Raw genomic sequence first — 27053 nt, forward strand, 5'->3', positions numbered from 1 at the left:
TTAAATAATTTTCTATTAACAATTCAAGGAAGAGGAACAATGATTCAGCCTTTCCATTTCTTTGAAACTATAGAAGTCTTAAACATCTAAATAATGTTGCTTTTAAGTGATGACATTTTTAATGTGCATATGTTACCCGTTATTATCTTGGTTTTGTTATGCTTTTGGTGAACCCATGAATAAGATCCACAGCAGTGCAAATAATGGACCTGCTCTGCTAGAAATTTGTTCTTGCTTTAGTTTAACTTTAATTCCACCGCACTGTTTTGCAATAATCATCCCTGTGTTTTTTTACGATTTGCTTGTTAATGCCGATTTAATGTTTAATCCAGCGTTAATTCTCACTGAGTCCCGATGAAGGGTCTCGGCCCGAAAAGTCGACAGCTTACTCTTCTCCATTGATGCTGTCTAGCCTGCTGAGTTCCTCCAGCGTTGTGTGTGTTACTTTGGATTTCCAGCATCTGTAGATTTTCTCGTCTTAATTCTCACTGCTGCTTCAAGCAAAAGAAAAACGTCATAACATGCTGCCATTGTTCAAAGGTTGTATCAATACCAGTTAAGCAGTAAGGTGCTACATGAAGGTCTTCATCAGAATTTATAAAGTTTTGGGTAGATTGATGGACATAATAATGGCCAAATGCTTCCAGACGTCCAAGTTTTCTGAAGAATCCAGCCAATTATATGATACGAAGCACCTTAATTCCATATAATTATAACCTAAAGACCCCTCAAATCCAATCAAAAGATAAATCAGTACTTTTGAATAGAAAAAAAAGGATTCACCTCCTCCAGCATGAAACATGCGTAAAAGGTCATAATAATTAACGGTTAGTTAGGGAGGATAGTGCATTTATTTCTTCAGAGGCTGGTACATTGAAGTATTAGAATCAAGTACAGAATTCCCAGTTTCCACAAATTTAGAGGAATAGTGTGAAGTTGCTGGACTGAGTGTATTTGCCACACTGTAAGTGATCCCTGGCATAACTGCCATAACTTCGGCAACCTTCTGTTTGAGCTCTTCAATTTCCTGATCTTGTTGAATTATATGTCCTGCAAAACAAAAGTAATGCATAATAATTTATGTTAAGTATATGTCAGGTTGCATATCCTCTGGTAGCCTCTGTTTTTAAATGTTTATTGCCTTTGTTCATTCCCGGTGGAAAGGAAGGAGATAGCAAAATCAAGACTTCTTTACATAGTAAGCAATACTCATGGTCCTGCTCATAGACTGTTGGTCCCACTCCCATCAGGGGAGATGCAACATCCACACCAGGACCACCAGACTCAAATGACAGTTACTTCCCCCAAGACATCAGGCTGTTCAATACCCCCACCCATTAACCCACCCCACCACGCTCCCCACCTCCACTACATTATCATTTCTTGGCAAAGTTATCTTATGTACAGATACTTCTGCATGTAGTGTCACACCAGACCATAAGACATAGAAACAGAATTAGGCCATTTGACCCGACGAGTCTGCTCCGCCATTCAGTCATGGCTCATCCCTTTTTCCCCTTCTCAGTCCCACTTCCTGATCTCCTCCCTGTGACCAGTCAAGAACCTATCAATCTTCGCCTTAAATACACCCAACGACCTGGCCTCCACAGCTACCTGCGATAACAAATTTCACAAATTCACCACCCTCTGGCTAAAGAAATTTCTCCACATCTCTGTTTTAAATGAACGCCCCTCTATCCTGAGGCTGTGCCCTCTTGTCCTAGGCTCCCCCACCAGGGGAAACATCCTTTCCACATCTACTCTGTCTAGGCCTTTCAACATTCAAAAGGTTTCCCTCTCTCCCCTCTCATCCTTCCAAATTCCAGCGAGTATAGACCCAGAGCCATCAAATGTTCCTCGCATGATAACCCTTTCAATCCTTGTGAACGTCCTCCGGACCCTCTCCAATGCCAGCATATCTCTTCTAAGATGAGGAGCCCAAAACTGTTCTTAATACCCAAGGTGAGGCCTCACCAGTGCATTATAAAGCCTCAGCATCACCATCCCTGCCTTTATATTCTAGATCTCTTGAAATGAATGCTAGGATTGCATTTGCCTTCCTCACCACTAACTCTACCTGCAAGTTAACCTTTAGGGTGTTTTGCACTAGGACTCCCAAATCCCTTTGCATCTCAGATTTTTGGAATTTCTCCCTGTTTAGAAAATAGTCTGCACATTTATTTCTACTACCAAAGTGCATGACCATGTATTTTCCAACATTGTATACATACAATCAGACTATGTATATAAGCTAACCTTAAGTATATACATTTAAATGTGGTTTTGTGTTCTTTATGCTTATTGTGTTATATTTTTCATTCTCCTTTACATTTGTGTATTGACAAATGACAATAAAGAATCTTTTTTTGTGGGGAGAGGGTAGCCGCCAACAGCATATCGCCATGAGGGGAGGGTCCTTTCACTCCCTGAACCTGTTTTATTCATAGGAGCAGCATGGTTCAGTGGTTACAGTCGTAACTAGAAACAGCACAAAAATAGATGGAAGAGCATATGTACTAAACAGGGGAAGTAAAGCACCAGGAAAGAATAAGCCAGGACAACAAGGATGCATCCCTCTCTGTATCTTAAGGTTTGTTCTTATGCTAACTGTGCCTCATGTATTTTACAAGTGGTAAAACTGAAAACCCAGACACGTGGCAAACTGGCCCTCAATGTGTCATTTGTCAATAAATCACATTGATACATGTCAATATGTCAGCTTTTACTGTTGGATTGTAAAACACAGGGGCAGTTATGTTATGGTGGATTTTTCTTCTGCTAACCTCCATGCCCCAAAAAACATACTGCCACACTTAATTCTCAAAAAAGCCACAAAGATTCATTTCAGCTCTATGAAAAATAACAATGACTTTAACATTGCGAACGCTACTTACCTTGTGCAATCTCTAGTTGTCTCCTGGCATCTCCAAGAGCAGAGAAAAGGTCCAGTTTGATCCTGGTCTCTGCACTGAGATTGGTTTCTAAATGCTGAGTTTTATCCTGCATGGCTGTAAGAGCTGCCATCAGCATTTCAGTCTCCTGTTCAGTTTCTTTATACTTACAGAGTTCCTGCAGTAAAGTGATAAAAGCAGCCAATTAAGATAATTTTTCAATACTGTCATCTTAATTAGAATCATCAAAACTCTGTTTGGAAAAGGGTTTACCCACTTAAGTCTGATTTTTTTTTAAAACCCCATTCTCCTGCTTTCTCCCTGTAACCTTACTCCAAGCCCAGAAGATCCTTCCTTAGAAAAGTGGCTCATAGTTGCTCACTGTCTTCCAAATGTGATTGGACCAATGCCTTAGAAAGCCTCGCCAGTACATTCTTCCCTTCATCAAAATGAATGCTAACATTGCATTTGTCTTCATTGCTAGCAAATCAATCTGCAAGCTAATCTTCAGGAAACCCTGAACTAGATCTTCCGAGTCCCTCTGTGCCTCTGAATTCTGAATTCTCTCCATCATTAGAAAATATCCAATATTTTCATTCTCCCCACCAAAGTGCCTGAGCATACACTTCCCTGTGGTATATTCTGTTTGCCTACTCTCACAACCTATCCAAGCTCTTCTGCAGGCTCCCTGCCTTCATGCAACATTACCTGCCCCTCCATCTATCTAGCTATTATCCACAAATCTGGTCACAATGACATCCATTCCTTCATTCCAGATTATTAATGTGTAAAGTAAAAAGTTCTGACCCCTGCAGAATTCCACTAGTCACCAGCAGCCATCCTGAAAGTAACTCGTTTATTCCCACAATCTGACTTCTGCCAGTCAGCCAACCTTGGCTATAACACCTTCTTGTTTAGCAGCCTTATGTATGGTACCTTGCCAAAGGGCTTCTGAAAATCCAAATAATAATCTCAATCGACTCTCCTTTGTCTAACATGTTCAAAGAATTCCAACTGGTTTGTCGGGTAACTAAACTGTGATAACTTTGCCTTATTTTCATATGCAGTGGATTCCAGTTGATTGTGCCATCAATTAATCAGGGCAACACTTGAAGAGCTTGCTCATACACCGGGGTGCTCTCTTCAGTTTCCTGATGAGGTAACCGTAGCCTTTGGCCAGAAGCAGATGTTGTCAGGTGGTGCCCAACCTTCACTGAGTGTTTCAACCTTTAACCACTACACTCCCCAGTTAGCAGGTCAGCAGTGGTGGTCGAGTCACTACTCATCTGCTCCTGACTTCCAGCTCAACTCCCCACACCTGCTCCATTTCCAGCAAGAGGCCCTTTCTGTTTCCTCCCCCATCCTGCGAGCTGCTTGGTTCTTGATCTTTTCATCAAGGCCCAGTGCAGACAGCAAACTCCATGCCGACCTTGCTGGGATCCCTCTACAGCTGATCTCCACAGGGAATAGACACGCCTGCCATCCTTTGTCCCCGAACTCCTGGACTAAAGATCGGTACCTCAGGCCCTTTCTGTCATGACCCTAGTCACATCCTTCCTCCCATGGTACTGTGAGCTCCACCAGGATGATTTTCTCATCTTCAGTGGACCACAGTACGATGTCTGGTCAAAGTGCGGTTTGCACCACCTCCAGGAACTGCAGCTTCCTCCCACATCAACACTCATCTGGCACTTTGCAGCAGATTGGATTTCGGCCTCGTTGATATGACTGGTGTGGCCCTCTTCTTCATGAAAATGACTGCCCTGTTTGCCTCTCTGCCAGCTGGTCTCTCTTTACACCTCTCCCACCCCAGTGTGTCAGGAAGGGACAGCAGGACCTTGTCGTGGTGTCACCTTTACCCTCCTTGTGTTAAAGCTGTTTTGCATCCTGACAGTATGTGTGTTAGTGAACCCCGCTGACCACAAACCCTGCAGTTAGGGTCCTCTCTCATCCCCCATGTGTGTAGTTGTGGTGGTGTAGGGAGAGTGTCAAACACAGACCGCAGGAGGAAGGAAATGCAGAAGGGCGCCAGTCTCCAAAGCTCTGCCCAAGAGATCTTGCACTTGGGAAGATCCCATTTCGTCCCCAACTCCGCCACCTTCCTCAACTGCCTTTTGTCCTCGTGATTTCATACCTCTGTCTGGACCATGTCATGCCTATCCCTTGCACTAGTACTCCCCCATTGTCAGAAATGTGCAGAGCCGAGGCCTTGCCGTCCCAGGAATGGGTTGCCGGTGATGTCTGTCAATTGCAGGGCGCTCACTACAGCCGAGTTGGCGGCCCACTTTTGGCCTGATCTTGTTGTGACTCCTGCTTGGTTCATCTGCTTGTCATCGGAGCCCCTCAGAGTCAACACAACTCTACACTTTGCCACCTTGGACTCCTCCGCTACCGATGACAATGGGAGCTGTTGCTGGCCTGATCTTATGTACAGTCCTACTGAAGAAAAACTTGGAGGTCTTACCGCCTGGTTGTAAAGTGGACTGAAGTGAAGCATAGCTTGAATCCTCCCAGGTAGCTGGTGATCATGTCTCACGTTACTGGTGGGATATGGTAGTGGTCCAGCCCAGGCTGGATGAGGATGGGTGGAATTGATCTGTTGGCGTTGGCTAGGTCCAACCAGACAACTGTTAGGTCACCTTTCTTCTGCAAGGCCTCCTGGATCAATTGGCTGATTATTGAGATGTGTTCAAGGCACCCAGAAAAAGCACCTTGGGAATAAAGCACCCTTCAGCCATTTTCCAGCTTGGTGGGATAGAGCCTTTTGTCCAAATCTTCCTCATTATCTTTCACAACCTCCAGAGGAGCTTTGGGCATTTCTTACATACCTTGTCGGGTATACCACTTGGTCCTGGGGTAGCAGATGACTTTGCTCTCTTGACGATATCCTGGATCTCTTGCCACAGGGGCTCTGCCATGTTCAGCACAGCTGCTGGGATTCTTGGTTGGGGGACTTTTGGACTGAATTCTCGACCCTGATTCCTACGGGGATCGCTGTGTGATTCCCGCAGAAATTCTTCCAGCTCCTGCTTTGAGCTGGTTGCTGCCAGATTTTCACTGGTTAAGAAGACCCCTGGTGAACCTGAATGGCTTTTTAAAACAACTGTTCCCTCCTTCTCTCTTTCTCTATTCTTCCTCGCAGCTCGACACCTTCTTTCTCGTCAGGTGAACAGTTTATGAATTGGTTGTTCAGGGTCTTTATCCTGCGTCTCAGGTGGTGAATCTCCCTTTCCCTCCTGTTCGATTGCCATGATGGTTTAAGATCCCCTTTCTTCTCCATTGGGCCAAATCGCTCTTCAGCGAAGTTGAACACAATGGCTGTGAGGGAGCCGATTTTCTGTAGACAGGCCTTGCCAATGTAGCTTCCAAGAAGCAATCCAGGTCATCATCAAACTGCTTCCAAGATACATTGTCTGAAGGTTCTGGCCATCTGATCCTCTCTTTCCTTGATGAATGTATTAGGGTGACAGAAGGGGCACTCACTTGGTCTCTTCGTTGGCACTAGGTGGCTCAGGTGTGGAGAGATCTTCAGCTCTGTGAGGTGCTTCCCAGCTGGAGTTTTCCATCGGTGAGCTGGAGTCTCACCGGATGTTGAGTCCATGCATTACACCTGAGTCGCCTTTGTTCTGCAGCTGGACCTGCTTTGGTGTATCTTGAGGCCTTTGATGTTTTTGCAGATTTTGCTGCAATGGCACTTTGCAATAAATGCCTCCCTGGTCAATGTTGTTTGCTTGAGCCCTTCGTGTTACGATATTTACAGTCCTGGCCATTACCATTATGTCTGTCCTAAACCTAATCAAGAAAATTGCTGGGACTCCCTTTATTTGGGGCACTATGCTACTTTATGGAGCAGGAAAATAATGCCAAACAGTTTCTAACTAGTGTCAGTTGCAAGAACTTGTGTGGGCATTAAGACAGTACATCGTGCTTAGAGCAAACAGTTTTTAAGTAGCATCAGTTGACCATAAAGTCCATAAGATATAGCAGCAGAATTAGACCATTTGGCCCATTTTGTCATGGCTGATCCAGTGTTCCTCTCAGCCCCAGTCTCCTGCCTTCTCCCCTTATCCCTTCATGCCCTGACCAATCAGGAATTTATCAATCTCTGCCTTAAATATACACAAAGACTTGGCCTCCGCTGCTGCCAGTGGCAAGGTATTCCACAGATTTATCACTCTCTGGTAAAGAAAATCCTCCTCATCTCTATTCTAAAAGGATGCCCTCTATTCTGAGGCTGTGTCCTCCGGTCTTAGACTCTCCCACTACGGGAAACATCCTCTCCACATCCATTCTGTCAAGGCCTTTCAGCATTCGATAGGTTTCAATGAGGTCATCCCTCACTCTTCTGAATTCTAGTGAATACAGGTCCAGAGCTATCAAACCCTCTTATATGACAAGCCATTCTAGCCTGGAATCATTTTCATGAATCTCCTTGAACCCTCTCCAGTTTCAGCACAACCTTTCTAAGATAAGGTGCCCAAAACTGCTGACAATACTCCAAGTGAGGCCTCAGCAGTGCTTTACAAAGTTTCAGCATTGCATGCTTGCTTTCATATTCTAGCCCTTTTGAAATGAATGCTAACATGGCATTTGCCTTCCTCACCACAGTCTCAATCTGCAAATTAACCTTCAGGGAATCTGGCATAAGAGCTCCCAAGTCCCTTTGCACCTCGATTTTTTTGTATTTTCTCTCCATTTAGAAAATAGTCAACCCTTTCATTTCTTCCACCGAAGTGCATGACTATATACTTCCCCACACTATTCCATCTGTCATTTTTTTGCCTATTCTCTTAATCTGTCTAAGTCTGTCTACAGCTGCTCGCCATCCTCAAAACTAGCTGTCCCTCCACCTACTTCATATCATCTGCAAACTTTTCAACAAAGCCGTCAATTCCATCAACCAAATTTTTGACATATAACATAAAAAGAATCAGCTTCAACACAGCCCCCTGTGAAACCATTAGTCACCGGCAGCCAGCCAGAAAAGGCTCTCTTTATTCCTGCTCTTTGGCTCCTGCCAATCTGCCACTGCTTTATCCATGCCAGAATCTTTCCTGTAACACCATGGGCTAGTAGCTTGTTCAGCAGTCACGTGTGTGGCACCTTGTCAAAGGCCTTCTGAAAATCCAAGTACATTTCATCAACTGATTCTCCTTTGTCTATCTTGCTTGTTGTTTCTTCAAAGAATTCCAACAGATTTGTCAGGCAAGATTTTCCCTTGAGAAAACTATGCTGACTATGGTCTATTTTATCATGTACCCCCAAGGACCCTGAGACCTCATCCTTAGTAATCGACTCCAACACCTTCCAAACCACTGAGGTCAGACTAACTGGCTTATAGTTTCCTTTTTTCTATCTCTCTCCCTTCTTGAAGAGTGGAGTGACATTTGCAATTTTCCAGTCTTCCAGAATCTAGTGATTCTTGAAAGATCATTACTAATGCCTCCATGATCTCTTCAGTCACCTCTTTCAGAACCCTGGGGTGTACACCATCTGGTCCAGGTGACTTATCTACCTTCAGACCTTTCTGTTTCCCAAGAACCTTCTCTTTAGTTATGATAACTTCACACACTTCATGCCCTCTGACACCTGGAACTTCCACCATGCTGCTAGTGTCTTCCACAGTGAACATTTGTGCAAGATACTTATTCAGTTCCTCCCCCACTTCCTTGTCCCCCATTACTACCTCTACAGCATCATTTTCCAGCAGTCCGATATCCACTCTCGCCTCTCCTTTACACTTCATGCATCTGAAGAAACATTTGGTATCCTCTTTAATATTGCTGGTTAAGTTACTTTTGCTTTCCTTCTTTACCTTCTTAATGACTTTTTTAGTTGCCTTCTGTTGGTTTTTAAAAGCTTCCCAATCCCCTAACTACCAACTAATTTTTGTTCTATTATATGCCCTCTCGTTGGCTTTTATTTCAGCTTTGACTTCCTTTGTTAGCCATAGTTGTGTCATCTTAGCTTTAGAATAATTCTTCCTCTTTGGGATGTATATATCCTATGCCTTCCAAATTGCTTCCAGAAATTCCAGCCATTGCTGCTCTGCCATCATCCCTGCCAGTGTTCTTTTCCAATCAATTTTGGCCAACTCCTCTCTCACACTTCTGTAATTCCATTTACTCCATTGTAACACTGATACATCTGACTTTAGCTTCTCCTTCTCAAATTTCATGGTGAATTTGATCATATTATGATCTCTTCCCCTAAGGTTTCTTTTACTTTAACCTCTTTAATCAATTCTGGTTCATTGCACAACACCCAATCCAGAATAGCTCATCCTCTAGTGGACTCAACCATGAGCTGTTCTAAAAAGCCTTCTCATAGGCATTCTAGAAATTCCCCCTCCTAGAATCCAGCACCAACCTGATTTTCTCAATCTGTCTGCATATTGACTATTGTAACATTGCCCTTTGGGCATGCATTTTCTATCTCCCTTTGTAATTTGTAGGCCACATCTTTACTACTGTTTGGGGGCCGGTATGCAACTCCCTTTAGAGTCTTTTTTACCCTTGCAGTTCCTTCATTCTATCCACAATGATTCAACAGCTTCCCATCCTATGTCAATTCTTTCTAAAGATTTGATTTCATTTTTTACCAACAGAGCAACACTATCTATCCTTTCAATACAATGTGTATCCTTCGACATGAAGCTCCCAGCTATAATCTCTTTCACCCATGATTCAGTAATGCCTACATCATACCTGCCAATGTAACTGTGCTGCAAGTTCATCTACCTTATTCTGTATACTGCACACATTCAAATATAACACTTCCTGTCCTATATTCAACCTTTTCAATTTTGTCTGCCTTTTACATTACAATTCATCCTGTTGACTGAAATGTTGCCCTTTCAGCAGCCTCTCCTCACTACACATTGCCTCTGTTTGTAAACCAGCTAGCTCATCTTCACCACCATCATCCGCCTTTCCTACAACACTTCTTGCAATGAAATATATGCTCAGGTTCCCATTCCCCTGAAACTCTAAATTAAGCCCCAAATTAAACCCCACTGTGCAGCATTAACAAACCTTCTAGCTAGGATATTAGTCCCTTTCCAGTTCAGGTGCTAACTGTCCCTCCTTTACAGGTCCCACCTTCCCTGAAAGAGAGCCCAATGATCCAAAAATCTTCTTTCCTCCCTCTTAAACCAACTCCTTAGTCATGTATTAAACAATATAATTTTCCTATTTCTGGCCTCACTAGCACGTGGCATGGGTAGCAATCCTGAGATCACAACTCTGGTGGTCCTGCCCTTTAACTCCCTGAACTCCCTATGCAGAACCTCATCACTCATCCTACCCAAATCATTGATACCTACATGGACCACGACTTCTGGCTTCTCAGTTAAGAATGCTGAGGAATCAATCTGAGATATCCCGGACCCTGGAACCTGGGAGGTGTCATACCATCCAGGAATCTTGTTCTCACCCACAGAACCTCCTGTCCATTCCCCCGACTAACGAACGCCCTATCACCACAGTGTGCCTCTTCTCCCCACTTCCCTTCTGAGTCACAGAGGCAGACCCAGTGCCAGAGACCCGAGCATTGTGACTTTCCTCTGTTATGTCATTCCCCCCACCCCCCGACAGTAACCAAAGTGATATACCTGTCATTGAGGGGGATGGCCACAGGGATACTCTGCACTGGCTCCTTAACCCCTTTCCCCTTCCTGACTGTCATCCAATTTCTTGTGTCCTGCACCTTGGGTGTAACTACCTCCCTGTATCTACCCCTAGCTGAGCAGATATAAGGAGAACAAAAAAACTTGAGCATTTTTTTCCTTTGCTGTCTCTGAGTGAAACCTTTCTTCGATGAAACCTCGAAGAGCTAAAGCCTCAAGATCCCCACTCTCACTCTGGTCCCAATGTGTGCCAGTTAATCAGAATCCATTGTACCTCCAAGAATTCTAAAATTTCATTTTAATGATATTGTAAAATCTTACTAACCATCAACATCAGGCTAACTGGTATATAATTTCCCGTTTTTTTTATCTCCATCCCTTCTTAAACAAAGGTGTTACTTATGTGATTTTTCAGTCCTCTAGGACTTTCCCTGACTCTAGAGATTCTTGAAGGATCACTACTAATGTCTCCATAATCACTTCAGCGAACTGTTTCAGAACCCTGGAGTGTATTCCATCAGATGATTCATCCACATTCCAGCCTTTCACGTTCCCAGCACCTTTTTCTTAGTAATGGCCACAGCATTCACATCTGCCCCCTGACTCTTTTGAATTTCTGCTATGTTATTAGTGTCTTTCATTGTGAAGACCTGACCTTCTCTTCCATTTCCCTGCTTCCCATTACTACTTCTCCAGCATCATTTTCAACTGGTCCAATGTCCACTTTTGTCTCTACACTTTATGCACCTAAAAAAGAAGCTTCTGGCGTCTCCTTTTACGTTATTGGCTAATTTACCCTTGTATTTCATCTTCTTTTTAGCTGTTTTAGTTATCCGTTGTTCTATTTTAAAGGCTTCCCAACCCCTTGGCTGCCCGCTAATCTTTGCCATATTGCATACCTTCTGTTATTCTTTTACATTGCTCCTGACTCCCCTTGCCAGCCATAGTTGAACTGTCCTCCCTTCAGTCTCCTCCTTCCTCCATGGGAGGAAGTTCTTCTGCGTCTCCCAAATTACCCCAGGAAACCAACTATTGCTGCTCCACTGTCTTTCCTGCTGGGATCCCCTTCCAGCCTATTCTGGCCTGCTCTCCCTCAAGGTTCTAGAGTTACCTTTACTCATCCGTACTACCATTACATCGGATTTCAGCTTCTCTCTCTCAAACTGCAGAATGAATTCTATTTTATTATTGTCACTGCCTCCTAAGGATTCCTGCACCTTAAGCTCCTTGATCAAGTGTCCCTCATTACACAACACCAAATTCACTACAGTCTGTTCCTTAGTGGCACCTACCACAAGCTAATCTAAAATGGCATCTTGTAGATATTCCATTAATTTCTTTTCTTAAGGTCAACTACCAACCTGGTTTTCACTGCCAATCTGAATATTGAAGTCCCCTCTGATCTCACTGTAACGGTACCTTTCGCGCATTCCTTTTCTAACTCCTGGCGTATTTTGTACCCCATGTCTTGACCTTTATCCAGAGAGCTGTACATAACTCCCATCAGAGTCTTTTTTACCTTTGCAGCTCCTCAAATCCACACACATAAGGTTCTACATCATCTGATCCTATATTGCTCCTTGCTGCCAACAGAGCTGGCCCGTCCCTTCTGCCCATCTGCCTTGCCTTGTCAATAGGATGCAGATCCTGGGGTATTTAGCTCACGGCTCTGATACCTATTCAGCCCCGTCTCTGTGATGGTATCTGTGCTGTAAACTCATTAATCTTGTTATCTACACAATGTACATTCAAATACAACATCCTCAGTCATGTATTCATTACCTCCCTTTCTAGTCACCCTGATGTTGCCTGAAGCTAGATTTCTAAACCCTTTCTGAACTCTCTATCCTATTTTTTATTTGGAGAGTTTAATAACTTTTCCTGTGCTTCACTTCTCTTTAACCTTTTCCTCACTCTACCGTACTATTGAAACCCCCCTCCCCCCACTGATTAGCTTAAGACATTAGTGATGCAATTCACCACGACTCTGCTCCTAACATGATTCAACTGAAGCCCGTCCTGTCAGAATGGCTTCCTCCTTTCCCCTGGTGGTGGCAATGCTCCAAGAGTCCAACACACACAACACGCCGGAGGAACTCAGCAGGTCGGGCAGCATCGGTGGAAATGAACAGTCAACGTTTCCGGATGCTGCCCGACCTGCTGAGTTCCTCCAGCGTTTTGTGCGTGTTGCTTTGACCCCAGCATCTGCAGAGTATTTTGTGTCTCCAAGAATTCAAACCCGCTTCTCTGTCACCAATCTTTGAGCTATACGTATATTTCTTTTGTCTCGATGACACTGTGCCAATTGGGTAGTAAGTCAGACAATCCAAAGGACAGAGATCTATAGACCTATGGATGTTCAAAGAAACTAAGAACTTGCGGATGGGGCACACAGAATAGACTTGTTACATATCAGCCCCATTCCTTTTCAATGGTGGAATATGTTGAAGGACAACATGATCTGATCTTCAATTACTCAAGCATCTTATTAGCTACAAAGCACATGATGGTTCTTCCCATGTTAATGTCTGCTCCAGATCAAAGGAACATCTTTATACACAGTTCATTCATTCATTCATTATATGCCATGTCATATGAGGTGGGTGATCATGGTCTTGACCATGATTGTTTCTGGCAAATTTTTCTAGAGAAGTGGTTTGCTATCGCCTTCTTCTGGTCAGTGTCTTTACAAGACAGGACACCGCATCTATTATCAATACTCTTCAGAGGTTGTCTCCCTAGTTTCAGTGGTCACATAACCAGGACCTGTGTGATATGCACCAGCTGCTCATACGACCATCTACCATTTGCTCTCGTGGCTTCACGTGGCCCTTATGGGGAGTCTAAGCAAGTGTTACACCTTGACCTGCAAGCTAGCAGAGGGAAGGAGCATTTTACACCTCCTTTATTAGAGAAGTATCTCCACCCCGCCACCCTTTATGTACAGTAAAAACTAATAGCATAGTTTAAATAATAATAAATCTGTTTAATAGTGCAATCACAGGCGTATTTATTGTTCATACTGATGTTCAAAGTTCAAATAAAATTTGTTATCAAAGAACATATAGTCACTGCATACAAGCCTGAGATTGTGTGGTCTTTCATTGAACCTATTAAGGTTATTATTCCATTGTGGATTTATTGAGTCTGCCCACAAGAAAATGAATCTCAAGGTTGTACTTGGTTATCATTTGTACTTCGGTATTAATCTTTGAACATTGATTTTTGAACAGTAAATACAAGTGACACAATAAAATCAATGAAAGACCACCCCCGACATTTTGCATTGTGCAAAAGACAACTGTGCAAATACAAAATTAAAAATAATAATAATAAATAAATATGAAATAAATATTGAGAGCTTGAGATGAAGAGTCCTTGAAAGTGAGTCCATCGGTTATGAGAAAAGTTCTCTGATGGGGTGAGTGAAGTTGAGTGAAATTATCCCCTCTGGTTCAAGAGCCTGATTGTTGAGGGGTAATAACTGTTCCTGAACCTGAGGCTTCTGTACCTTCTTCCCGATGGCCTGGGTAGTGAGGGTCCTTGTCGATGGATGCTGCTTTCCTGTGACAGCGCTCTGTGTAGAAGCGCTTTATGGCGGGGAGGCTTTACCTGTGATGGACTGGGCCGTATCCGCTACTTTTTGTAGGATTTTCCATTCAAGCGCATTGGAATTTCCACACCAGGCCATGATGCAACCTGTCAATATACTCTCCGCCACACACCTATAGATGTTTGCAAAGTTTTAGGTAACATGTCAAATCCTTGCATGCTTCTAAGAAAGTAAAAGTGCTGCTGTGCTTTCTTCGTAATGGCATTTATGTGTTGGACGCAGGACAGGTCCTCTGAAATGATAACACCAAGGATTTTAAAGTTGCTAACCCTCTCCACCTCTAATCCCCGATGAGGAATGGCTCATGGATTTACGGTTTCCTCATCCTGAAGTTAATAATCAGCTCCTTGTTCTTGCTGATTTTGAGTGAGATGTTGTTGTTATGGCACAACTCAGCCAGAATATTCAATCTGCCTTCTACATGCTAACTCGTCACCAACTTTGCTTTGGCCAATGACAGTGGTGTCATTGACAAGTTTTATTAAGGCCTTGGAGCTCAGATGTTAAGCACTAGAAGTGCCCAAGTTGATATCTACGGCTCCACCAACACAGCGTTTCTAAAGGTGTTGATTTTTCTAAGCTGCATATGTCAACCAGCTCTAGAGCCCTAACCTACAGCTATCATTCCCAATGATTGGCATCAGAAAACGAGTATTCTTAAGCTGTTTGAAGTGGGTACAGAAGTGTACTTTGCAGCAGCAGTTAGTAATTTATATAATTATGAATAAAAATTAATTGCCATGACTAGCTTCCATTCTCCAAAATCCAATAACACTGATTTTTTTTCTAATGTTATAAAATTTCTCAATAATCCTGTTTCTTGTGACAATGTTACGTTAAAAAAAAAGTTAAACAAGCAATATCAATGTTGTATCAACTGAGCAACCTTGAAACTGTTTGTGTAGTTCAAAGAAGTTGCCCAAGACTGTGTGGTTAATAGTCTTTAACAGTGACTTTTCAGTGCCAATTTTGAAAAGTCTTATTCAGCACTTTGTCTACTTTAGAGAGATACAGAGTAATATCAACACTTTAAACCACAAGCTTTTGCCAGAAAGTAGGGTATAGAACCAGACTTTTTATTTGATATGTTAATGAAAAACATAACAAGATTCTACAAGTTTAGTGTTTACTTCCTTTCCAACACACTTCAGGTGTCATACTCTACTGATCCATACTCTCTTTCACTCTTATCTCCAGTAATTTTCCTTGCAGAGGTTATTTTCAATCTGTTGCCACTGGCATGCAGCCAATCCTCACACCTGCCAACCAGCCAGACTGCCACCTAGTGCTCACTTAATGTTATTGCACCCAACCAACAAATCACTGCGCCACCCAGTCCTTGGCAACCACCCAACCAGCCACACAGTTAATTTCTTCAACTTCTGGTAATTTCTCCTCTTTCCCTCCTTTACTCATTTTTCATTCCCTATTCTGATTACCCTCTCACCCTTTCGCTTCTCCTCACTTGCCCATCACCTTCCTCTGCTTTTCCTCTTTCCCTTTCTTCCATGACCGACACTCCTCTCCTATCAGATTCCTTCTTCCTCAGCCCTTTATCTCTTCCACCTATGCTCGCCCAGCTTCTTACTTCTGCCCACCTACACACACCCACCTTCGCTCTCAGCTGGTCTCACCTATCACCTGCCAGCTTGTAACCTTTCATGTACCGCCCCCCCCCCACTCCCCTGTCCTATTCTGGCTTCTGCCCTTTCCTGTCCAATCCTGATAAGGAGTCTCGGCCTAAAACATTATTGTTTGTTCCTCTCCATTGATGCTGCCTGGCTTGCCCAATTCCTCCAGCATTTCACCCAATACCATTGCATCCAGCCAATCCACCTCAGCACCACCCAGTGTTCACCCTATACTATTGCACCCAAACCAACAACTACAGCACCACCCAGTGTTCACCCTATACTATTGCACCCAAACCAACAGCCACAGCACCACCCAGTCTTCACCCTATACTATTGTACCCAAACCAACAACTACAGCACCACCCAGTGTTCACCCTATACTATTGCACCCAAACCAACAACTACAGCACCACCCAGTGTTCACCCTATACTATTGCACCCAAACCAACAGCCACAGCACCACCCAGTCTTCACCCTATACTATTGCACCCAAACCAACAGCCACAGCACCGCCCAGTGTTCACCCTATACTATTGCACCCAAACCAACAGCCACAGCACCACCCAGTCTTCACCCTATACTATTGTACCCAAACCAATGGCCACAGCACCACCCAGTGTTCACCCTATACTATTGCACCCAAACCAACGGCCACAGCACCACCCAGTGTTCACCCTATACTATTGCACCTTGCCAATAGCCCATCTTGGCAAATGACGGGAACAAGGCAACATCTGGTCACTAATGCCAGAAAAAAGCAGCAGTTTATCTGAGAGTGGCAGGCCTTCCAGCAGCGAAGAGATATCTACTCTCTGCAAAGAGCCAAAAGGATTGCCTGTAAGGTTTGGACTGTGTTCTCTGATAATTCCCAGTGAAGATAAAGAGATTAAGATTTTTTTAAAGATTAGCTTTGTTTAAGACATGTACAATGATACATCAAAACATGCAGTGAAATACATGGCCTGTATTACTGATCAACAGTCCAAGGATGTGCTGCAAGTGTAGCCGTGCATCCGGAGGCAACATAGCCAGCCCACAGCTTAGCAACTCTAACCCTAACCTAAACGTCTTTGAAACGTGGGAGGAAACCAGAGCACGTGGAGAAAACACATGCGGCCACAGGGTGAATGTACAGACCCCTTATCGATAGCGGTGGGAATGGAACCCCGATCACTGGTGCTGTAAAATATACTGCTGGCTTCTATGCTACTGCGTCGCCCACCAGCGTTGTTTCCTCCCCCCTTGATCAGATGCTCATGGGAAAATACATTTCATCCAACAGTAGAGGATTAAATGTCTGCAAGACTTATTTCACTTCATCAATAAATAAAGCCTGGGCAATCTGCTTAGAAACAAGCTCAGGTGCGCAGTTCTGAAGCTCCTGTTTGACATGACAATGAACATCCAAGATCACCTGCTGAAAGCCAAGGTTCCTCAGGATCTAGTTGATGGAACTGTCACCGCCTGCATACACACACACACACCTCGATAATAAGTATACTTTGAACCTTTGAACCACACTTTACTGGTGCACAAGGAGAACAGTCTAACCCCTGCCACTGAAGTGCTCTGAAGTTGCAGCTCAAAATTGCCAATTCTTATACAAGTACCGATCCAATTGAAACATTGTGCACTTCTGAATCCCTTTACTTGCATATCTAAGGACAAATTGTAATGCATATTTCAGGTGTTACTAACCAATAAAATCTACGAGTTAAAGACCAATACGATGAGAACCAGTAAAATAGCTAGTATGCCTTATAATCCTTTGTATTTTTGTTTTGGTACACCCGGCACAATGGCTCCCAGAAAAGCTGTGCGATACAGAGTTCAAGGTTAACTTGCTAGCAAGGGTGACTGCACAGTGCTCGCACACCTTCTTCACCCTTGCCTTGCTGCAACCTTCACAACGCACCGAATCCATGTTACACCAAAGTACATGGAGGCACCTTCATGAACCCCCACAGCCCCGATGACCCTGTGAGCTCAGTGTCTGAGGCTGACGTAAATGATCTATCAGGAGGGTGAATCTGTGGAAGGCACCATACCCGCCTGAGTACTGAGGGCCTACGATGATCAACTTGCAGGACTGCTTACAGATATCTTCACCCCCTTGCTTTAGCAATCTGAGGAACCCACCTGATTCAAGCAGGCATCAATCATACTGGTGCCCAAAAAGAACACGGTGTACTGCCTCAGTGACTATTGTCCAGCAGTTCTTATATCCACCATGATGAATTGCCTTGAGAGATTGACGATGAAATATATCAACTTCTTTTCATATTATATCTCAATGACTTGGATGACGGAATTGATGGCTTTGTGGCCAAGTCTGCCGATGAGATGAAGGTAGGTGGAGAGGCAGGTAGTTTTGAGGCTATAAAAGGACTTAGATTCAGTGAATGGGCAAAGAAGTGGCAGATGGAATACAGTGTCATTGTCATGCACTTTATTAGAAGAAATAAAAGCATAGACTATTTCCTAAACAGAGAGAAAATTCAAAAATCTGAGGCGCAAAGGGACTTAGTCCTTGTGCAGGATTCCCTAAAGGTTAGTTTGTAGATTGAGTCCGTGATGTTAGCATTCATTTCAAGTGGACTAGAATATAAAAACAAGGATGTAATATTGAGGCTTTATAAAGCACTGTAAGACCTCTCTTGGAGTACTGTGTGGAGCTTTGGGCCCCTTATCTAAGAAAGAATTGGTGAGGGTTCAAAGGAGGGTCACAAAAATTTTTCCGGGACTGAAAAGCTTGTCATATGAGGAATATTTGATGACTCTGGGCCTCTACTCACTGGAATTCAGAAGAATAAGGGGTGACCTCATTGAAACCTATTGAATGTTGAAAGGCCTAGATAGAGTGGATGTGGAGAGGATGTTTCCTATGATGGGGAGAGTCTAAGACCAGAGATCAAACCTCAGAATAGAGGGGTGTTCTGTTAGAATGGAGAAGAGCAGAAGTTTCTTTAGCCAGAGAGTGGTGAATACATTGCCACAGGTGGCTGTGGAGGCCAAGTCTTTGTGTATATTTAAGGCAGAGATTGATAAATTCCTGATTGGTCAGGGCATGAAGGGATATGTGGAGAAGGCAGGAGATTGAGGCTAAGAGGGAAAATGGATTGGCCATGATGAAATGGCAGAGCAAATGTGATGGGCCAAATGGCCTAATTCTGCTCCTACATCTTATTGTCAGGGTCTGGTCCGTGGACTCCTCATTCCAGTTATTTCCTTTTCCCCATGTTCCGTTGGGTGCCTTGATTAAGGTACCTGATCTTCATTTCAAACTGGCGGTATAAAAGGCTCCGCGGTACAGCTGCTCATTGCTGGACCATCATCAGAAGTTTGTCACTGGAAACCAGTCACCGTAGCCAGTATGGCTGCTCATCCCGGGGCCAATGCAAATCATGGACTCTAGTTGCTTTGGTGCCTGTGGCTGCTTAGTGAATTCAGTCATTTTCGTGTCCAGCTGAGTTGCTGGTCGTTTGCCGCAGTTCGGAGTTGGGTTGCGAATTCTGTCATTTTCATGTCCAGTGGGTCCATTACCATAGCCAGGGCGGTAATGCAAGCTTCCGAGCCGCCAAAAATAAGGGACCGTCTTCCCAGCCCGAGCCAAGTGCCTGCTGTCCTAATCCTCCCAGCTGAGTAAGCCCGGCCGCTTGCCGCTACCCTGAGTTGGGTAGTCTGTCTCCTCGTTGTCCAAGTCCTTCAAGACCAGGCTCGTGGTCTCTGTCCAGTTCCAATCTCCAAGTCGCGTTCCAGTTCCAGGCTCCAAGCCAGTTCCAAGTTCCAGTTCTGAGTTCTGATTTCCAGTTCCCATTTCCAGTTCCAGTTCCGAGTTCCAGGTTCTGAGTTCCAGTTCCAGTTCCGAGTTCCATTTCCAGTTCTGAGTTTAAGGTCCAAGTCCAAGTTCAGGTCAAGTCCAGGTTTTACCGGTTGGTTATCCTACGTTTACGTCCATGTTAACCTTTTGACGTGTTGCACTTGGGTCCGCTCCCAACACCCCCCTTGTAACACTTATGGTCTAACTCCTGCCCAAGAAGCAACTTGGATCCACTCCAATTTGCCTACTGTCAATACAGGTCCACATCAGATGCCATTTCATTGACTCTTCACTCAGATCTGAAACATCTGAACAATGAAGATGCATATATCAGCATGCTCTTCATTGAATACAGCTCAGCATTCAACACTTCCATCCCCTCAACACTCTTCAACAAGCCCTGAGCCTCGGTACCTCCCTGTGCAACTGGATTCTCGATTTCCTCATAGCAGACCCCAGTTAGTACAGGTTGGCAATAACATCTCCTCCGCTCGCACCATAAGCACGGCTGCACCGCAGGGCTGTGTGCTCAGCCCCCTGCTCTACTTACTTTATACTTATAACTGAGTGGCTAAGTACAGATCCAAATGATGCTTTTAATTTTTCTGTTGTTGCTGAACGAATCAAGGCGGTGCAGGATCAGCATATAGGAGGGAGATTGAATTTAGGTTCTGCAATGCCCCAGTAACTTCTCCCTTAATGTCAGCAAAGCCAAAGAAGCCGAAGGTCCATGAGCCAGTCCTCATTCGGGACGACACAGTACAGTAGTGGTTAGCACAACGGTTTACAGTTCAGGCGACCCAGGTTCAATTCCCATTGCCGTCTGTAAGGAGTATGTATGTTCTCCCCCTGACTGCGTGGGTTTCCTCCGGGTGCTCCAGTTTCCTCCCACTGTCCCATTCCTACTGGCTGGTAGATGAATTGGTCATTTTACAGTAAATTGTCCTGTGAATAGGTTCGGATTGCTGGGTGGTGTGGTTTAAAGAGCCAGAAGGGCCTGTTCCAGGCTGTAGCTCCATAAATACACAAATAAATAAGAAGAATGGACATGGAGATTGTGAGCAGCTCTGGGTTCCTTGGCATTAAAATATCAGAGGATCCGTTCTGAGACCAGCACCTCAGTGTCGTCACAAAGAAAGTATGGCAGCACCTATGCTTTCTTGTAAGTTTGCACAGATTTACCATGTCACCATAAGTTTCAACAGATTTCTTTTGATGCATAATGGGAGGTATCCTGACTGGTTGCATCGTGACCTGGTATGGAAATATCGATGCCCAGGAATGGACAAGGCTACACAAAGTGGTGGGTTCAGCCCAGTCCATCACAGGTGCAGCTCTCCCAGTCTGCGAGTACGTTGACTAGTCACGCTGCCACAAGAACGCAGCATCCATCCCGGCCATTCCCTCTTCTCACTACTACCATTGAGCAGGAACCTTAGCTTCCACAGCACAGTTTCAGCAACTGTTAATACCATACAACCATTAGGGTCCTGAATCAGTGTGGATATCATCACTCACCACTACTCTGACCCACAAACTCACTCTCCAGGACTCTGGCAACTCATGCTCTCCGTATTATGCTTATTTGCATAGTTCATCTTCTTTGCACGTCTTGTTTGCCAGTCTCCGTTTATGTATAGCTTTTTGTAAAATTCTACTGCACTTCACTTTTCTGCAAATGCCTGCAGGGAGATGAATCTCAAGGCAGCATTTGGTAGCGTAGGAGCAGTTTGGTAATAAATATACTTTGAATTTTGAACTTCAGTGTGAACAAACGTGAAGTCCATTCAGCCAATACTCTTGCTTTGAGTATGTCAGTGAAATGTCACAGTTGCTCACACACAGAGTTATAGAAAAGCACAGCACAGGAACAGGCCCTTTGGCCCATCGGGTCTGTGCTGAACCATTTAAACTGCTTACTCCCATCCAGCTGCACTGGGGCCACAGCCCTACCATCCATGTACCTGTACAAACCATAAAACTGCAGAGCACTGAAAGAATGGTGACACTCTCAGTGAACTCTGCGTCTTTCATTCTAACCCATAGAGAATCTGGTATGAGATAATTACCTGCACCTCCTGCTCTACCTTCCTCAGGTGTTCGTCTTTCATTCTGAGTTCTGTTTGCAGTTGTCTATATTCTGCATCCATTTCTTTCACTCTGTTCTTCAGGGTGTCTGTGCAGTCTCCCCTGAAATGATGAGCCATATAGGTAAGTACACAGTACGCGGGGTAAAAAAAACACAGAACCCTGAAATAATGCCCCCCTCCTTCACCATTCCCCATCCCCTTTCCCTCTCTCACTTTATCTCCTCGCCCACCCATCACCTCCCCCTGGTGCTCCTCCCCCCTTCCCTTTCTTCCGTGGCCTTCTGTCCTCTCCTATCAGACTCCCCCTTCTCCAGCCCTGTCTTTCACAGCTCATTCACCAATCAACATCCCAGCTCTTTACTTCATCCGTCCCCCTCCAGGTTTCACCTATCACCTTGTGTTCCTCTCTCCCACCTCCTACATCTACTCCTCAGCTTCTTCTCTCCAGCCCAGCCCAAAACGTTGACTGTACTTTTTTCTATAGATGCTGCCCGGCCTGCTGAGTTCCTGCAGCACTTTGAGAGTGTTGCTCGGATCTCCAGCATCTGCAGATTGTGGAAGAAGGAGGGGAACCCAGAGGGAAGTAATGAGCAGGTGAGAAAAGGTAAAGGGTCAGAGTGGTCAGAATGTGTGTTTTTTGTTTCTTTTCTTCGTTGCATGTTTAACTCTTGCTCAAAAATGTGGTAAAATATCTGAAGTTCTTCACAGACATTAAACAACAAAGGAACCAAATCAAAGGAGATAAGTGGGGAAATGGAAATATCCAGAGACACTTAGCTGATGATTCTAAACTACCTCCTTATCAAAAACAAACATGTTCTGACAGTCAATTCCACCTTCCATTTGTCCCAATAGGAAACTGCCAAGGACTGCTATTTTCCACTCATACCCAGATTGATTGGGTGATCTCAGATAGTGGGGCCCAGAAGTTAACATATTCCAAATCGACCTTCTGAGGTAGCAGATGAGTTGCCAGCACACTTCACAGTTCATTCCCTCAAAATTGACACAGCAACTAATCATAAACAACTCTTGTACAATTACATCTCTTGCGAATGCAATGTTGGCATTCATTTCTAGAGGTATAGAATATAAGAGCAGGGATGTGATGTTGAAGCTCTATAAGGCACTTGTGAGACCACACTTAGAGTATTGTGTGCAGTTTTGGGCTCCTTATTTTAGAAAGGATATATTGACATTGGAGAGGGTTCAGAGAAGATTCACAAGAATGATTCCAGGAATGAAAAGGTTACTGTATGAGGAACGTCTGTCAGCTCTTGGGCTGTATTCCCTGGAGTTCAGGAGAATGGCAGGGGATCTCATAGAGACATCCCAGATGTTAAAAGGCCTGAACAGATTAGATATGGAAAAGTTATTTCCCATGGTACGGGATTCTAGGACAAGAGGGCACGACTTCAGGATTGAAGGACATCCTTTTAGAACTAAGATGTGGAGAAATTACTTTAGTCAGAGGGTGGTAAATCTGTGGAATTTGTTGCCATGATGGGCTGTGGAGGCCAAGTCATTGGGTGTATTTAAGGCAGAGATAGATAGGTTCTTGATTAGCCAGGACATCAAAGGGTATGGGGTGAAGGCAGGGGGGTGGGGATGACTGGGAAAATTGGATCAGCCCATGATTGAATGGTGGAGCAGATTCGATGGGCCGAATGGCCTACTTCTGCTCCTATATCTTATGGTCTATGGTCTAATTTGTTAACTGACTACAGGACAATATTTATGTCTTGGATCCCATTATTAAGAAATGGTAAACAAAATATGAGAATATTGCGTCTTTGTACTGATTTGGAGAGAATGCGTACAAAAGCAGGCATGGTAAAAGACAGACGCAGTACCTGATGGACGTGGTGAGTGTAACAGCCCGAGTAAGAACTGAAGCCTCATCTGTCTTTCTCCTTTTTGCATCCATCAGCTGTTTCTCCAGCAGAGCTCGACTCTCCAGCTCTGATCGAAGCCTTTTCTCCAGATAGGCAATGTTCTGCTTGTCCTTCTGCTTGGCTTGAAAAGCACAGTGCATTCTGAAAGGAAACGAAACACAACCATCCCATTCGAACAGTGGCTAACTGTGATCCATTTAATCTGAGAAAAATCAGTGGTCAAATGGAGCCCACTTTAGTTCTGTGCACTGTGCTCACCCCTACCTGGTCTGTAGAATCTCATTTTCTTGTCGGAGTTGAACAAGCTCAGACCGTACTTTTTGTTTGCTGTTGGTCAGTATGTTAACCTGATTGCGGAGTTCCTGCTCATTTTGCCTAGAGGCTTGTAGGTCTGCCTTCAGTTTCTTTATATCACTTTCCAGTCTAGGCAAACAAAAATTATGGTTAGCTTTGCCGGCTTTGTAAAACAGATTGAGTAGTTACATTTTTAAATAGTTCATCTAAGTGCCTCAATATTACAGCAACTTGCTAATCATATTTTTCAATGAAAAAATGAAACTTGTCTGCTTTCCTGCATTCTCCTAGAAAGTTTCCTGGGGTGCTGAGATCAAATTTTTACTTGAATGATGGCTGGGGAAACCTTGAAATTGTAACCCTTGTATCTTCTGTCAAGCAAGAAGGAACCTGGAAATAAAAGCCATATTACACCACAGCACCATGTTTACACAGAAGTATCTTCCAGCCCAAGAGGTCTTTTTGACACACTATCGCTGTGATAATGGAGAAGACACTTACACTCAGCAAACTCTCACAAGGCCTGATGTGATCATGACAAGATAAGCTGATTCAGTGAAGATGATTGCAGAACAAATATCGCTTTTCTTGACATAGAGCTGTGAATCTTTCACCTTCACCCGGGGGGGGGGTGCATCAGTTTAACGTTTCATCAGAAGACTGCCCCACTAACAACGCTTTGCTCCCCCAACACTCCACGAAAGTGTTAGTCTAGCACATCTCTGGGTTAATCTCAAAGCATCGGGGTATGAAGGGATACGGGGAGAAGGCAGGAGATTGGGGCTGAGAGGGAAATTGGATCAGCCATGATGAAATGGCAGAGCAGAATCGATGGGCCAAATGGCCTAATTCTGCTCTGCTATCTTATGGTTTTATGATCTTATGGTCATTTGACTCAGTGGTGAAAGTGTAACCAACTAGTTATGATTAACACGTACAAAGCCCCAAAATGGTAAAAACAAAGCAAGCAAGTACAAAGTACGCGCTGCCACAGTATTTCTAATAAAAAGGTGAATAAATTTGCAACCGCAAATGGGAGTATAACAACTTCTGTCACTCACAGAGTGTCAATCATCAGCAGCAACTAGAGAGAGGATGGCAACTCGATGATTGGCATTGGAAGAGGAAGCTTTCGAATCAACCACCCAGCTCTTGGTAACACAGGCTCCTTTCACTCAGACTGATGAAGCTATCTTATTGTCTTCTGTTTTAAACTGGCTACTCATTGGTTTTCTTCAGAAGACTGTCTTCCCCAGTAGGAAACTTCTTCACTCGGATGGTGCTGAGAGTGTGGAAAGAGCTGCCAGCAGAAGTGGTGGATGTGGGTTCAGTTGTAATATTTAGCAGAAGTCTGAAAAGGTACAGTGCATGTGTGGGGGGGGGGGGAGAGGGTTTGGAGGCCTACAGTTTGGGCACAGGCTGAAGATCAGGTTGGTATGGACTAGGTGGGCTGAAGGGCCTGTTTCCGTGCTGTAGGACTCTAAGACTCTACTCCGGCAGCAAAATCTCTCGTGGTACAAACAAGAGAAAATCTGCAGATGCTGCAAATCCGAGCAACACACACAAAATGCTGGAGGAACTCAGCAGGACAGGCAGCATCTGTGGAAAAAAGTACAGTTGACATTTTGGGCCGAAACCCTTCGACAAGACGGGGGCAAAAAAGCTGAGGATTAGATTTAAAAGGTGGGGGAGGGGAGAGAGAAACACAAGGTGATATGTGAAACCTGGAGGGGGAGGGATGAAGTAAAGAGCTGGGTCGTTGATTGGTGTAAGAGACAGAAGGAGGCGAAGGGCAGGCAAGGAGATAAGGTGAGAGAGGGAAAAGGAGATGGGAAATGATGAAGGAGGTGGGGGTGTTGGGGGGCATATCTCTCACGGTAGACTGATCCAGAGGGTCCATGGTGACTTGGTAGATTCAGAATTGTCTTGGCCATGGAAGTCAGGGGGTAGCGATGGAAAGGTGTTATTCTGACTGGAGGTCTATGAGGATCAGTGCTGGAACCTCTGTAGCTTGCAATATATACAAATGATTTGGATGAAAGCATAGCTACGGTAATTAGAAAGTTAGCAAAAAACACAGAAATTGGTGGATTTGTAGATAGTGAAGGTTGACAAAGGATGTGTGTCAGTTGGAAGTATGGGCAGAGAGATAGTATTAGCAAATGTGTGAGGTGTTGCATTTTAGAAGATCAAATTTATTTATTTTATTTAACAATACAACACAGAGTAGCGACACCCCAGCACCCCACCCAACCCCCTGAAAACCCTGATTTAAACTTAACCTAATCACAGGACAGTTTACGATGACCAATTAGCTACCCGGTATGTCTTTGGACTGTGGGAAGAAACCAGAGCACCCAGGGAAAACCCATGTACTGAAAGGGGAGTACACACTGACTGGTTACAGGGGATGCTAGGATTGAACTCTGACGCTCTGAACTCTGAGCTGTCATAGTGTTGTGCTAACTGTTAGAACCGATGCTAAGAAGTATTTTGAGGTACTAATCCCTAGCTTCCTGAAAGCAACAACACATGAGGGAAGAGTGGTAAGGATGGCACAATGCAATGCTCATAAAAGTTGGCAGGTAATGTTGCAGCTGTATAAAACTTTGGTTTGGTCACATTTGAAGTATTGCATGCAGCTCTGGTCATTGAATTACAGAAAGAATGTGAGGGCTTTGGGGAGGGGTGGTGCATAAGAAGTTTACCAGAGTGTACCTGGATTGGAATACGCTCAGTGTCCACTTTATCCGGTACACCTGTACACCTGCTTGTTAATGCAAATATCTAATCAGCTAATCATGTGGCAGAAACTCAATGCCTGAAAGCATGCAGATATGGTCAATTGTTGCTCAGACCAAACAAGAGAATGGGGAAGAGATGTGATCTGAGTGACTTTGACTGTGAAATGACTGTTGGTGCCAGATGGGGTGGTTTGAGTATCTCAGAAACTGCTGATCTCCTGGGAGTTTCAACCACAACAGTCTCTAGAGTTTACAGAGAATGGAGAAAAAACACAGAAAAAAAATCTAGTGAGGGGCAGTTCTGCGGGCGAAAATGCCTTGTTAATGAGAGGTCAGAGGAAGATGGTCAGATTTGTTCAAGGTTATTAGTAACTCAATTAACCACACATTACAGCAGTGGTGTGCAGAAGAGCATCTCTGAATGTACAACACATCAAACCTTGAA

At 44.1% G+C, this 27053-nt stretch overlaps 1 protein-coding gene across 1 annotated transcript in view; it reads right to left on the bottom strand.

Annotated features, from left to right (window-relative positions):
* Positions 1–785: 785 nt before the first annotated feature.
* Positions 786–27053, bottom strand: part of LOC140194063 (macoilin-like) — a 136173-nt gene continuing 109905 nt past the window's right edge. The window contains exons 9-13 of the mRNA XM_072251448.1: positions 23835–23993; positions 23529–23711; positions 21655–21775; positions 2895–3069; positions 786–1050 (exon numbers count right to left, since the gene is read on the bottom strand). Coding sequence (XP_072107549.1) covers positions 851–1050; positions 2895–3069; positions 21655–21775; positions 23529–23711; positions 23835–23993 — 838 coding nt within the window. The 3' untranslated portion in view covers positions 786–850. The remainder of the gene's footprint in view (positions 1051–2894; positions 3070–21654; positions 21776–23528; positions 23712–23834; positions 23994–27053) is intronic.

Source organism: Mobula birostris, chromosome 2 (genome assembly GCF_030028105.1).
Source record: "Mobula birostris isolate sMobBir1 chromosome 2, sMobBir1.hap1, whole genome shotgun sequence".
NCBI classification, from domain to species: domain Eukaryota; kingdom Metazoa; phylum Chordata; class Chondrichthyes; order Myliobatiformes; family Myliobatidae; genus Mobula; species Mobula birostris.